At 41.2% G+C, this 15119-nt stretch overlaps 1 protein-coding gene across 1 annotated transcript in view; it reads left to right on the top strand.

Annotated features, from left to right (window-relative positions):
* The window catches only part of CTNNA1 (catenin alpha 1), a 207794-nt gene that overhangs the window by 172092 nt on the left and 20583 nt on the right, over window positions 1–15119 (top strand). Inside the window, exons 11-13 of the mRNA XM_026660889.2 lie at window positions 4275–4431; window positions 11041–11241; window positions 13572–13723. Coding sequence (XP_026516674.1) covers window positions 4275–4431; window positions 11041–11241; window positions 13572–13723 — 510 coding nt within the window. The remainder of the gene's footprint in view (window positions 1–4274; window positions 4432–11040; window positions 11242–13571; window positions 13724–15119) is intronic.

Genomic DNA, 15119 nt, shown 5'->3' with positions numbered 1-15119 from the left:
ATCAACTCCTATTAGGAGGCTGTTCAAGAATAACACCCTTCTGAAGGTTAGAAACCTCCTAATTTCCAGCCTGAACTTGTTCATGGTCATTTTATATCCATTTGTTCTTGTGCCAACATTGTCGTCTAGCTTAAATAGCTCTTCACCGTCCCTGAAATTACCCCCTAATGTATTTATAGAGAGCAAACATATCCCCCCTTGGCCTTTTTTGCTAGACTAAACAAGCTAAGCTCTTACAGCCTCCTCTCATAAGACAGAGCCTCCATTCCTCTGATCATCCCAGTAGCTCTTGTCTGCACCTATTCTAGTTTAAATGAATCTTGAACATGGGTGACCAGAATTGTACACCGTATTCCAAATAAGGTCTTACCACTGCCTTGTCCAATGGCATTAATGCTTCTTTATCTGTATTGGAAATGCCTCGCTAATACATCCTAGGATTGTATTTGACTTTTTCACAGCTGTATCACACTGGTAGCTCATAGTCTTCCTCTGATCAACCCCTACACCCAGATCTATCTCCTCCTCTGTTGCTTCCAGCTGTACTGTCTCTGCTCCTCCATGGAGCCGCTGCTGGCCACAGCTGCTCAGGACCACAAACCTCCTTTTCAGCACAGAGCCATGTAGGGGCTGATGGGGTGTCCCTCCCCCTCCCATCATGTGCCCAGGTGGGCAGAGCATGCCCCTTGTCCCAGCTCCTGCCCCTCTGAGAGTGTCCGGGGGACAGGTCGGGACAAGGCTTTGTGGCTGCTGGCCAAAACCTTTTTAAAAAAGACTACGTATCTGACTGAAAATAGTTCGTAGGCAAAGATTCCTGTGCAGTGTTTGAAACCCAAACATTGGAGCACTAGGACACTGAAAGTGAAATGAGTTTTAAAGTAGTAGAATGGATTTTTTTTCATTGTCTACGCTTAGAGAAATCCAAAAGTAAAGCACATAAGTAGTTACCAACTACATTACATTTCTTTAAATTCTTTCATTTGTAATCAGTGTTGTCATTATCTGGCTAGTCGGGCTACTTGTGGGCTAGTTTTTAAGTGGCTTTAAGCTATTAATGCAGTAGGAATCTGGCAACCTGGAGTCCATTCACAAAACATTATGCGCTAGTTGGGCCTCTGCTGCCGATGCGGGATCTACAGTTCTTCAAGTATCTTCTCTGACTTCATATTTACACCTCCCCTCTGGTCTGAATATTATTTCTCTGCCGCCCATGTATGGAATACACACAGAGACTAGCACTCGAAGAAGAAATGGAAGTTCCTTACATCTAATTAAAAGCTCTTCGAGTTGTGTGGTGCCTATCTGTATTCTGCTCCTCCTTCCTCTCTGCTTTGGATCTTATTGGATTTGCAGTAAGAAGAGGTATTCTTAAATATAGGTACAATGTTAGCTACTCTCTAGTCTTATCTCTCCAGCCCTGAATAGATCATCATCACTCCCATAACCACATTGGTCGTTGGGGCAATCAACCAATTGTCTCCACCCCGACGATTGTGTGTCAGTGCTTGAGTCTCCGCAAAGTCCATTCCTGTCCACTCTTTTGTCAGTCCATCTCTTCTTCTGTCTACCTCTTCTTCTCTTCCCCTGTACTGTCCCTTGGAGGATGATCTTGGATAGGCCTGATGATCTTGTTACATGGCCGTACCACTTCAGCTTGCGCTTCTTCACGGTTGTCAGGAGGTCTTCATGTGACCCAGTGCATTGGGTGATAATGTTGTGGACCTCTTCGTTAGTGACAGTCGAAGTAGGAGAAGCCCAGGATTTTACGGAAGTATTTAATCTCTACTACCTGTATTTTCTGTTCAAGTTCTGCCGTAAGGGTCCATGTGTCTCACGCATACAGAAAAATTTAGATGACCAGTGTGTGCAGCAGTTTCAGTTTGGATCTCAGGGAGATGTTCTTATTCCTCCAAATTGGCTTTAGCTTCACCACTGCTGCTGCTGTTTGTGCAGTTCTTGCCAGAATTTCTGCCTGTGATGATTGCCCCCAAATACTTGAACTGTTTCAATGTCTCCAGCTCTTGTCCACTGACAGTGATATGTGAGCTGATCCTGTCACATTTGTTTGTCATCAGCTTGGTTTTCTCTGCAATGATTTCCATGCCATATTTTGCAGAGGTTTCATCCAATCATTTCACAAGGTTGACACATCTTCGCTGCCTGCCAGGCCATCAATGTCATCAGCAAACCGAAAATTTGAGATTGTTCGCGCCCCCCAATGCTGACTGATATCCTGAATAGATAGACTTAGTAAAAACCTTGTTACTGGGCTAGGAATCTCATGTGCCAATTCATTCAGTATTCTGGGACGGAATTTATCCCCCCTCCACTCTTTCAGTGCATTAAACTAATTTTTTTCTTTAGTGTCAGATGTAGTAATTTCCATTTCTCTTCTTGGCTTCTGGTGGCAATATGATGGGATAATGTTTCCAACTAGCTTCCCTAAAATATGGGAAATAAAACTTTTTGGACAATGCTGAACCAAGGAAAGGTTCTAAGATCAATGTTTCTTACTGAAGTTCCAGAGGCTTTTTACTCTTGAAATTGACTGAATAGCTTGTATAATATGTACTCTATAGTCTCTCTATATACCCCATATTCAAAACTCAAGCTGTTGGGATTTGCTGAAGTCACATTGTATTTTTTCCTTAGTAGATGGAAGCAATTTGAAGGCAGGCTTGAAGAAGCCTCTAAGTGGTTGATTGAAGAAGTGGGAGCAGTTTGGGGAGAGGTAGCAGATAAAACAGCATGAACAAACTTTCTGCCTTTTCATTTTTGGACTATCAAGGTCTTGTACAGTTAATTCCCAGAACAATTAGGCTGCTGTAAGATTTATTGGCTGGATACAGAGTAGATTGATTTTTTTTTTAATTCATCGAATTCCCAGATAATGTGTAGTTCTAATTATGGAAAATGTCACCTTTTCTGGAGCATTTCATTCCCTTGGTCAGTGTTCTGGCCAAGATATTTAGGGGACACTGCCTTCAGATGTGTCAAGCACACCCTATCCCATCTAAAATATACCACTTCTGGTGTTATTCCTGAGGGAATTCTGCACCACTGCGTGCGTGCAGAATTCACGTCCCTCCACAGATTTCTTTGCTTCCCCGCAGAAAATGATGGGGAGGCAAAGTGAAGCTGCAAGAGTGGTCACATGCCCCATCCCCAGCAGCAGCAGCCACTTTGTTTCCAGCACCTGGAACAGCCAGTAGAGAGATCAATCACTGCGTATGTGCCTGGGGGCATGTGGGTCATGTGCCACTGCCTCCCCTCACCCCCACCCCATTCAGGTGAGCACAGCTCGCTGACTCTGCCTGGATCCTAATGCTGGTCATCTTCCCCATTGTGCTGGATGCCCTGTTTTCTGTACAATAGTGAGCGCCCGGACGTCCCCTCAGCAGCAGCTGGGGCTCTCCTGTTAAGCAGGCCCACTGGACCCCCCAGCCCACTGAGCCCCAAACAGCTGCACCTGGACTCGCCAAGCCTTACTATCCCAGCACCTGGACCACCCCCCTGAAACTCCCATATGACCCCCGCTGAGCTCCAACCACCTTCACCTGGACCCCCCTGCAGAGTCCCATTGCCCCTGCACCCCGAACCCCCCCAATGAGCCCCTGTGCATCCAGATCCCTCACTGAGCTGCCCGCATCCAGATTGCCCTACACCTGGATCCCCCCCACTAAGCTCCTCCACACTTGGATCCTGCGGGGCTGAGCCTGCTTGCCCACCCCTGGTGCTCCTGGCACAGAGGGGCAGGGCTCCTGGATATTTCTGGGGCGGGCCTGGCCCTTGGGCTGTGTCAGGGTCGGGTGCAGCCTCACTGCTGAGTCCCTGTCCCGGGGAGTATAGGGGCTGCAAGATGATCTCTGACCTCCGTGCAGCCAGTGGTCTCTGCTCCCTACTGCCATGCTGGAGCATCCACATTTATTTATTGACAAATAAAATTTGCAGCATTTTGCTGAATTTTAAAATATTGTGTGCAGAATTATTTTTTTGGCACAACTCCTTCAGGAATATGGTGTGAATAATAACAAGCTAGTTTCAACTTTCTGCAAGTATACATGCATGTAAAATTAACTGCTCATGATATACATGGAAGAGAACACAAACTGGACATGATTATGGCTGAATTAATTTTAAATTAAACAGATATTCAACAGATATTTTATTAGCCCGGCTCTGATGGCTATCAGATTGACTGACTGAATGTAACTTACTGATTTAATTGCACAAAATAAAAAGAGTAAATTCTGAACATGTAACACATTTTACAGGTTATCAATGTTGCATTGGCTCTTGCTGCGAAACCACAAAGTAAACTAGCGCAAGAAAACATGGATCTCTTCAAAGAACTATGGGAAAAGCAAGTCCGTGTATTGACAGATGCTGTAGATGACATCACTTCCATCGATGACTTCCTGGCTGTTTCAGGTAGCAATATGGTTCCCTACTTGCAAAGAGGCAATCAGCTGTATACTGGGGCTTATTTCAGGAAATCAACAGTTGTTCCAATATTCCAGAAATTATTTTTCTCCACCTTTTTGGAGAAGAATGATCACAGTGCAGCTGTGATATATCTAAGCAACTAAGCATGCAAGTTCAGCGGTGTAAGGTGTGAAAATGTGAAGTGTGGGCTATTGATGCAAGTAGAACAAGGCATGGTTGAGTTATAAAATATGAAGCAGATTAACTTCAATGGGTACCATATCATGTGTAAATATATTTTTTCTGATATATAATTTGGCAGATACAGCAATTCATCAGTGGTAAAAGATGTTTAATGTTTGTAAATTATATATATTGTAATTGGTATGCACATTAGAGATGCTAAAATGGTTATGTGGGATTGCTCCATGATCCAGTCTCCTAATCTTTACTGTCGTTCAGAGACTTGGCTTGGACACACATTATCATCACTTTAGCCACTAAAGACTCACCTGTGCATGAACAGATAAAAGAAATAGAAAATAAATATTAAGTGCAAATTAGCTATGAACTAACAAAAAATAAATCCATTTAATTTGCCTCATAAAAATTCTCTGTGTGTGTAAACAAACTAATAGGCGTAGTAAATGACACTCACATAAGAAAATGTTTGTCAAAATGAAAATTCTTTATCTAATTACGATAAATTGGAATTTTCTTTTGAAAGAGTTTGGTAAATGTATTCCTTATTTACCAGATGTCTCAAATACTTGCTGAGGCATTTGTCTACAATAATGAAACTAAAATCCATAATTCACCAGTGCAGCTCCACCAGCAGTTACAATATAGACATAATGCAGGCATTTTTACCTCCATGTAAACACCTGAGTCCTGACGACTATAATTTGCTGCTACCAGTGGAGAATTAGGGATCCAATTTTCCTTGTGCAAACAGACTGAACATCTCAAATGCTGTGAAAGTACCAGTATTCAAAAGATGTTCATGGAAGTAAGTTACGTAGGAACTGTAGGAGAGAACTTGAAGTTCTAATTTAAAAGGGAGTTTACAATAAATGTTTGCATTCTGACATCCTATACTTTTAATACCAACTTTGTCTTTGGGATGAGCTCATAGTCGCTTGCAAGGCAATTGAATACCATGGGGCTCTACATCTTACATCTCCATGGTTGTTACAGTATTGGTAGTTGAAATTGCACAGGAATAGAGGAGCATAGTTCTGGGTAAGGATACTTGTTTTTAGAATAAGTAATGGATGGTCTCATGTTTATGGCCTATTTGGAATGTGCCAGTGAATATAAACAAATTATAAAAATTGTCAGGGCTGTGCAACATCCTTCTTTATAAGGCCTCCCAGCATGTTTCAATTGTAGATGTGCTTGGAAAAGTTCTCAAACTGCCGAAACAGTTGACTATGGCCTATTCCCTCCCAACATCTCACCCCAAGAGAGACACTGGTATTAAACTATAGGAGAAGCAGACTATATTGTTAGCCCACTAAGTTTAATTATTCTGAAAGATTTCAGGGTCTTTGCTGATCTTGGTGAGTCACTAGTAGGGTGACCAGACAGCAAGTGTGAAAAATCGGGACGGGGGGGTGGGAGGTAATAGGAACCTATATAAGAAAAAGCCCCAAATATCGGGACTGTCCCTATAAAATCGGGACATCTGTTCACCCTAGTCACTAGAAATGTTAAGTACCTTTCTCAGGAGCAGTGACTGTCTGAATAAAGAGAAACCGATTACCTCAAATATGCTCTTAGCACAGAATGTCTTTGAAATACTGGAACTTGAGGGCATTGGAGATGATTGAGAGCATTCAGCAAATGGACCTTGTATTTGTATTCAATGAATTCTTAAGGAGATAGATTTGATTTGCAGCAAAGTGATAAGACTTTAAATTTGATTTTAACTTTTACAAACTTTCCATATAAAAGCAATTTACTTTATCTGTTTACACTTTCTAGCTTACATGCTAGCTAACATTTCAAACCTTTTTGGATAAATTAGTGATGGGTATAGTTTATTTGGGGTCATTAAATCATTACACAAAGTCTTCTGGTAATAGACATAAACTGAATGTAAAAGGACTGTTATACAGTGTATCTAGCAGGGCAGTTCATTGTTCTGCTCAGTGTGAAGCTGGCGCACTGAATAGGAGATTGACAAGTGTTCATTTCAGGTAGCAAAAGTGTGGCTCACAGAAACAAGTGTATACTTAACTCACCAATACTCCGAAGTACTTTATTTGCAGATGACTAATTTTGTTGCTACTATGCTATGTTCTTATCCAGCTGGAGAATAAGTAGCAGCTCAAGATTATCTTGGCTATCAATACCAACCCATGCCTGGGAGCACCCTCTGCATCAGGGTTCCACTGGGTACCTTGCATTTCTGTAACTGTTGTAAAAGTGGTTACAGGGCAATGAAGTCATCAGCCCATTATGTCCACATCATTCACTTAGTTCACTAAGGTTAATGTCACCATAGAGACTTTAAGTGGTGTCTGGCATAATTTTATTCATTGAGGAACTCTGAGCAATAAACAGTATAGATTTTGTTCCGATATTGCAGCTTTATCTACTGTTTTCACTTCCAAGCTCTCTGGCTCTACTTCTTTAAATATTTGTATTACATTTTCTCTTTGCTGGCTCTCCTGTACCTCATATCTGTTCACTGAATTTTCAAATTACTAATGAATACACTTTCCACTCTTACAGCCAAATTCTGCCCTCAGCTGAACTTGTGCAACCCCAGTTGCTTGTGAAATACCCAAGTATAAGTGAGGCAGAATTTTGCTCATGGTGCTTCAAGAACCTCTGGAAATGTGATACTTGGCCTTGCTAATCTTATATAAGCTTAATTATTGTTCCAGTGCCTCCACTTGAAAAGTGTAGACAACTGCGCCACTGTAGCACTTCAGTTGTAGGCATTGTCTATGCTGACAGGAGGGGTAGGTAATTGGTTTAAGTAATCCACCTCCCTGAGAGGTGGTAGGTAGCTAGGTCAATGGAAGAGTTACAAAGGGATCTCTCAAAACTGGGTGACTGGGCAACAAAATGACTACATTTATCAACACTGAATTTCAAAGTAATGCACATTGGAAAACATAATCCCAACTATGCATACAAAATAATGGGTTCTAAGTTAGCTATTACCACTCAAGAAAGAGATCTTGGAGTCATTTGAATAGTTCTCTGAAAACATCCACTGAATGTGCAGCGACAGTCAAAAAAGCAAACAATGTTAGGAACCATTAGGAAGAGGATAGATAATAAGACAGAAAATATCCTAGTGCCACTCTATAAATCTAAGTATGCCCACACCTTGAATACTGTGTGCAGTTCTAATCGCCCCAACTAAAAATATATATAATGGAATTAGAAAAAGTACACAGAGAGGCAACAAAAATGATTGGGGATCTGAAACAACTTCCATAGAAAGACTGATTGTTCATCTTGGGGAGGGAAAAAGACAACTAAGGGGGAATAGGGAAGTTTACCCCTTATAACAGAAGAACCAAGGACCACCCAATGAAATTAATAGGCAGTCGGTTTAAAACAAACAAAAAGCAGTACTTCTTCACACAACGCATAGTCACCCTGTAGAACTAGTGGCCAGGAGACGTTGTGAAGGCTAAGTCTATAACTGGGTTCAAAAAAAGAACAAGATAAGTTCCTGGAGGATAGGTCCATCAGTGGCTGTTAGCCAAGATGGTCAGGGATACAACCCCAAGCTCTGGGTGTCCCTAGCCTCTGATTGACAGAAGCTGGGACTGGATGACAAGGGATGGATCACTTGATAAATTGCTCTGTTCTGTTCATTCCCTCTGAAGCTTCTGGCATCGACTACAGTTGGAAGACAGGATACTGGGCTAGATGGACCATTGGTCTCATCAAGAGTGAACTGTTCTTATGTCTAAGCCGATCTAACCCCAGTGTAACTTTTTAGTGTAGACCAGGCCCAAGTCTCTTCCACTAGTTTACACACATCTTTTACCAGTTAACTCAATATCCTTTTCACCTTTGTTAGATTCTTTCAAAATGGCTGTTTCACGATCTGTGTTAGGAATGAAAGAACTCTGCAGGTGTGAGTTGGCAGTCTAATATGATTAGGACAGTGGTAGGAAACGTTTGAACCTGTAAAAAGCAACAGGGCAGAAATGCCTTACTAGTATGGTGTTTCAGAGCTAGATATTTTTCTGGCTAGCAGCACAATGTTCAAATGTTAATGCTAGGTAAAAATGGCACAAGTGTACAAAACTGATATCTAACAATATCAGAGCTAAGACTCTCACAGCTGGATATCCAAATTTTAGGCAGTTTTGAAAATCTCAGCCTAGGCTTTTATAATTTACCCCTGGAGGAATTCTGAGCCACTGTGCATGTGCAGAATTCATGTCGCCCACAGATTTCTTTGCTTCTATGCAGAAAATGACAGGAAAGCAAAGGTAAGCTATAATAGTGGTCACATGCCCGCTCCCCAACAGCGCGGGCACCTTGTTTCTGGTGTCCAGAGCAGCTGCGGAGGGGTAAATCACTGCAGAGGCCCATGGGTGTAGTTGGGGGGGCATTGTCCCCCCAGAGGCGAGGTATGGGAGGGTACAGGGGGTCACATGCCACTGTGGCTCCCCCCACCCCCAAATTTCTGCGAGCACAGAGCTGCCTCTGCCTGGGTCCTATTGCTGGTTGTCTTCACAGTCAGTGTGCTGGTCACCCTGTTTTCTGTACAATGGTGAGTGCCTGTGGTGGGGCAGGGCAAGTGAGGGGAAAAGTAAGAGGGATGGAATTGGGAAGGGGAATGTGGGAGTGATGGAGATGGGGGGGGGGGAGCGGTAACCCAGCAAGTGGCAGCCCCTCGGCAGAAGCTGGGGCTCCCCCGTTAAATGGGTCCATCGATCCCCCTGTACCTGAACCCCCACCCCACCAAACCCCAACCAGCTGCACCTGGACCCCACCTCACCAAGCCTCACTTCCCCCTCACCCAGACTCCCCCACTGAGCCCCAGCCACCTTCACCTGGACCCCCTGCAGAGCCCCATTGCCCCTGCACCCGGATCCCCCAATGAGCCCCAGTGCATCCAGATCCCTCACTGAGCCACATTCACCCAGATTGCCCCATGCTTGGATCCTGCTGGGCTGATCCTGCCTGCCCGCACCTGGTGCAGAGGGGTAGGGCCCCAGGCTGTTTCTGGGGCAGGCCCAGCCCTTGTGCTGTATCATGGGTGCAGCATCACTGCTGAGTCCCTGTCCGGGGGGAGAAGGGGAGACAGGAAGGGCTGCAGGGTGATCTCCCACCTTCGTGCAGCCAGTGTCCTGTGCTTCCCATTGCGACCTTGGAGCCTACACATTTATTGATAAATAAAATTTGCAGCATTTTGCAGAAATTTAAAATATTGTATGCAAAATTTTTATTTTTGGGGTGCAGAATTCGCTCAGGAGTAGTAACTGCATGTTTCACTATTTTTTCTTTGAGCATTTTTTAACTTTCTCATTTGATAAAGTTGATCTGATTCCTTACTTTAAAAGCAAATAAAAAATCACAAAACTGGAGTATTTTCATTCTCTTATGAACTAGTGAATAATATCTACAGTAGTTACAAACACCTCAGGAATGGAGGCTGTTCATAACTCTGAACAAAACATTATGGTTGTTCTTTCAAAAGTTTACAACTAAACATTAACTTAGTAAAGTTTCAAAGCTATATTATGCAGAAGAAAAATGCTGCTTTTAACCATCTTAATTTAAATGAAACCAGCACAGAACCTGTTTCCTTATCTTGTCAAATCTTTCTTTAAACTTTCCATTTAGTTTACGTTTAACACAGTACTGTGCTGTATTTGCTCTTTTTTTGTCTCTGCTGCTGCCTGATTGTGTACTTCTGGTTCCAAATGAGGTGTGCGGTTGACTGGTCAGTTCATAACTCTGGTATGCATAACTCTGAGGTTTTTGTTGAAAGAATGAAGGAGCCTGAAAGTGAGATCTTCCAGATACTGTTCCATTTGATTGCCTAATTTCAAAATAGGATGGGGATTAATCATTTGATGATCTTGTGTAGTAAAATTGTGATATGTATTTCTAGGCTTGTATAGCAGGATTGTCCAAAGCTGTTTACGTATACTAGAAACGCCTCATCCTGTTAAGAGATGTTGATCCTGTTAGAAAATTAAAAGGGTTGGATGAGTCAGAGGCAAGGTGTCTCATTATCCCATCCACATACAAGGCAAGTGGAGAGGATGTGGACTAGTGCAGTCCAGAGGAAGGAATCTCAGAGCAGACAAGGCTGGGTAGACATGAGCTGAATTCTCAACTCTTGTGTTGATAGAACCAAGCCCTAGGATTGGGATAAATTTGGATTCCACATAGTATGTGAACTAGGATTTTGACAACCAGTTTGGAGAGGCATCTGCCCACTGATTGCAACAAAATTGGTTTAAAATATAGTTAATGCTTCAGAAAGTGTGGTTGGAGCTTATTTTAAAGAGAAGGTATTGAAGCTTCATGTGCTGAAAAACTGTATTTTTGGGAGGTGTTACACACACACACACGAAAGAAAGGAAAATGTTCGTGTCTAAATACTTCTTCTTTTGCCATCAGAGAATCATATTTTAGAAGATGTAAACAAATGTGTGATTGCTCTCCAAGAAAAAGATGTTGATGGTTTAGACCGAACAGCTGGTGCAATTCGTGGACGTGCAGCTAGAGTCATTCATGTTGTAACTTCCGAAATGGATAACTATGAACCTGGAGTCTACACAGAAAAGGTGCTGGAAGCAACAAAGTTGTTGTCCAATACAGGTAGGAATAAACACAGTGCTCAATACCGATGTATGGATTCAAACTGCATACAACTACAAAGGCAAATGGATACAAACATATTAGTGCAACTTACAAGAATAAGGGTTCAATTTCATAAAACCTGTCTGTGCAGAATTTCTATTCAAAGTAGGGCCGTCAATTAGTCAAAGTTAACTCATGCAATTAACTCAAAAAAATTAATCGCGATTAATCGCACTGTTAAACAATAGAATACCAATTGAAATGTATTAAATATTTTTGGATGTTTTTCTACATTTTCAAGTATAGTGATTTGTATTACAACATAGAATACAAAGTGTACAGTGCTCACTATATTATTTTTATTACAAATATCTGCACTTTAAACATGATAAAAGAAATGGTATTTTTTCAGTTCACTTCATACAAGTATTATAGTGCAATCTCTTCATCATGAAAGTGCAACTTACAAATGTAGATTTTTTTTGTTATATAACTGCTCTCAAAAACAAAACAATTTAAAACTTTAGCGCCTACAAGTCCACTCAGTCCTACTTCTTGTTCAGCCAATCACTAAGACAAACAAGTTTGTTTACATTTACAGGAGATGCTGCTGCTTCTTATTTACAATGTAACCTGAAAGTGAGAACAGGCGTTCGCATGGCACTTTTGTAGCTGGCGTTGCAAGGTATTTATGTGCCAGATATGCTAAATATTCATATGCCCCTTCATGCTTCGGCCGGCATTCCAGAGGATATGCTTCCATGCTGATGATGCTCGTTAAAAAATAATGCTTTAATTAAATTTCTGACTGATCTCCTTGGGGGAGAACTGTGTGTCTTCAGCTCTGTTTTACCTGCATTCTGCCATATATTTCATGTTATAGCAATCTCGGATGATGATCCAGCACATATTTGTTTTAAGAACACTTTCACAGCAGATTTGACAAAACGCAAAGATACCAATGTGAGATTTCTAAAAATAGCTACAACTCTCGACCCCAAGGTTTAAGAATCAGAAGTGCCTTCCAAAATCTGAGAGGGACAAGGTGTAGCACATGCTTTCAGAAATCTTAAAAGAGCAACACTCAGATACGGAAACTACAAAACCCAAACCACCAAAAAAGAAAATCAACCTTCTGCTGGTGACATCTGACTCAGATGATGAAAATGAACATGCATCGGTTTGCTCTGCTTTGGATTGTTATCGAGCAGAACCCATTATCAGCACGTCCTATGGAATGGTAGTTGAAGATGAAGGGACATATGAATCTTTAGCTCATCTGGCATGTAAACATCTTGTGATGCCGGCTACAACAGTGCCATGCAAACGTGTTCTCACTTTCAGGTGAGGTAAACAAGAAGCAGGCAGCATTATCTCCTGCAAATTATAACCAAGTTTGTTTGTCTGAGCGATTGGCTGAAGTAGGACTAGAGCCTACAAGTCCAGTCAAAGTTTTACATTTTTTTTATTTTTAATGCAGTTATTTTTTGTACATAATTCTACATTTGTAAGTTCAACTTTCATGATAAAGAGATTGCACTACAGTACTTGTATGAGGTGAATTGAAAAATACTATTTCTTTTGTTTTTTACAGTGCAAATAATTGTAATCAAGAATAAATATAATATAATTGTTGTAGAAAAATATATGCCGTGTTTGTGCCGCTTCTGAATTTGGGCTTATGATATGGACTTGTAGGGTCCAGTGACTTGCATCGCTCCATACTTCTTCACAGAATGATGCTCCAGAATTTGAGCTTGTATGTCTTTAAAATTGCAATCATGAGAGCTAAAAACAAAACAAAAAACAAAGAGGGCACTGAAAAAAACAGATGGAAACCAATCCAATGTTCTATTCCTGAGTCCATATAGAGTCTGAAACAAAAGCTATTGAAGGTTATGAATGCCCTTCGTTTCAGTAGAGTATTAAACTGTCATTTTTAGGTTTAGTTTTAAGTTAGCTCTTAAATATTTAGCAAATACTTTCTTCTTATCCCACAATCCCCAACTGCCTCCCATACCACTCAGGTATAGTACTATAAATCTCCTGGTTTTTTCCCCCAACGTCCTCTGCCATGCAGATGTGGCGCATATTTGAAACTAAAAATGTGGTGACATCATAAAGTAAACTGCAATTAATATCAAAAGAAAACCTGAGCTATTAACTGATTGTTAACTTTTCTATCTTTAATAACCTCAGTTTTTAAAATTAACTGAAGCTGCTGCAGAATTTCTAGTGTCAACCTGAGTACCACAGAACTTGCCCATCTTTCATTAGAGTACATTGGGGCCGGGGGAGTAGGGGCAACATTGCCGAATGTGCTTGACTTGTTTGTTTTCTTAATTCAGTTATGCCCCGTTTTACTGAGCAAGTGGAAGCTGCTGTGGAAGCACTTAGTTCTGACCCTGCTCAGCCAATGGATGAAAACGAATTTATTGATGCTTCACGATTGGTGTATGATGGAATTCGGGATATCAGAAAAGCTGTATTGATGATCAGAGTGAGTGACTTTGTATTTAACTTATTTTTACAGCATTCTACTTTCATTTACTTTACTCAGCATTTATTGAACTTAAGAAAATATATCGTTCCTACACAGAGTGGAGAGTATAAGATTTTTCACTGACAACTAAAATTATGAATCTAAAAGCTGTTAATCACTTTATAGAGAACTTCAAAATGTCTGTTGTATGTATGTTTTATCTTAAAACGCAAACTTCGCCAAATAGGTCTGTGCATCACTGATAATTAGAGCTGAAGTGCCAAACATCCTTAATGATGCGTCTATTCATAATGCAATACTTATACATATGCTAAAACTAGTGACCCTTGGTTTAGACAATAGAAAATTAACTCTTGCTATGTTTGACTTTATTTTTTTATTTAAGGAAAAGAGACGTCCAATTTAATTTCTCAAATCTTAAGTAAACTTCACAAAAATTTCATACCAGTTTCTTGAAGATGAGGTTAGGTGATCTGGGTATTGAAACTCGCCTTGTTCTTAGAGAACCTGAGAAACCAGGCAGCATAGATAAATGGGGGCTAGCTTGTTAGAATTTCATTTCCATTTCTGTGCCTGCAATTTGCAAATGCAATTAATTAAACTTGGATGTCTCCCTACCTGATAAGGAGGCAGTCATCTAAATGATATTACTTGAAGGAGCAAAAGGGCACCTGCAGTGATTTGAAGGCACAAAAAGGAAGTATCAGGCTTACATGTGGGCTCTTCAGACCTTAATATGAGCCAGAGCTTAGTGATAGCAAAATGGATGTAAGGTTTTCTATCCTTCTCCCCTTCTTCCCATGCCTCAACAGTGAATGTCTCTCTACCCAAGACAATGTTTGTAAGGTTGGAAATGAGCCTTTCCTGTAGAGGTTTCATATTGTCCACTGGTTCCAAATGTCTTGGTGGTGAGTAAATTTGCAGTATGTAACCCCAGCACATCACTGACTGTAACAACCCTCATAATATTCATTTGTTACATTTGCTTGCTTAAACTAAAACCTAAGGAAGGCAGAGAAAAAGTGAGAAACTATTGTAGGAAGCAGTTTTAAGAAACTTTGATATATACCCCTTTTCCATGGAGCACCATTATTAGTTGGGATCCCGCTTCCCTCACATGCTACAAATTAATTTTATTCACCCCCTTCTATGAGTCTTGTTGCTCAGGACAAGGAGGTACAGCTGCTAATTCTATGCCTGCAGCAATCAGCAGAGCTGGCAGTGCCAGGAATCCTGACATTCTCCCTCATGCTGCTCATCTGTGCTGGGGAGAAGCCACGTTTATGATGTCAGGATTCCATGGCTATATTGCAACTGCCAGTAGCTAAAGGCAGTTCAGTGGTGACACATAAGTGACCTAAAAAAAGTCAAAATGTTAAAACACTCAAGTGTT

This window comes from Terrapene carolina, unplaced genomic scaffold (assembly GCF_002925995.2).
Source record: "Terrapene carolina triunguis isolate 2854851 unplaced genomic scaffold, T_m_triunguis-2.0 Scaffold838, whole genome shotgun sequence".
Classification (NCBI taxonomy): Eukaryota; Metazoa; Chordata; order Testudines; family Emydidae; genus Terrapene; species Terrapene triunguis.
Note: the sequence above shows the minus strand (reverse complement) of the source record. Positions and strands in the feature narration are given on the sequence as shown.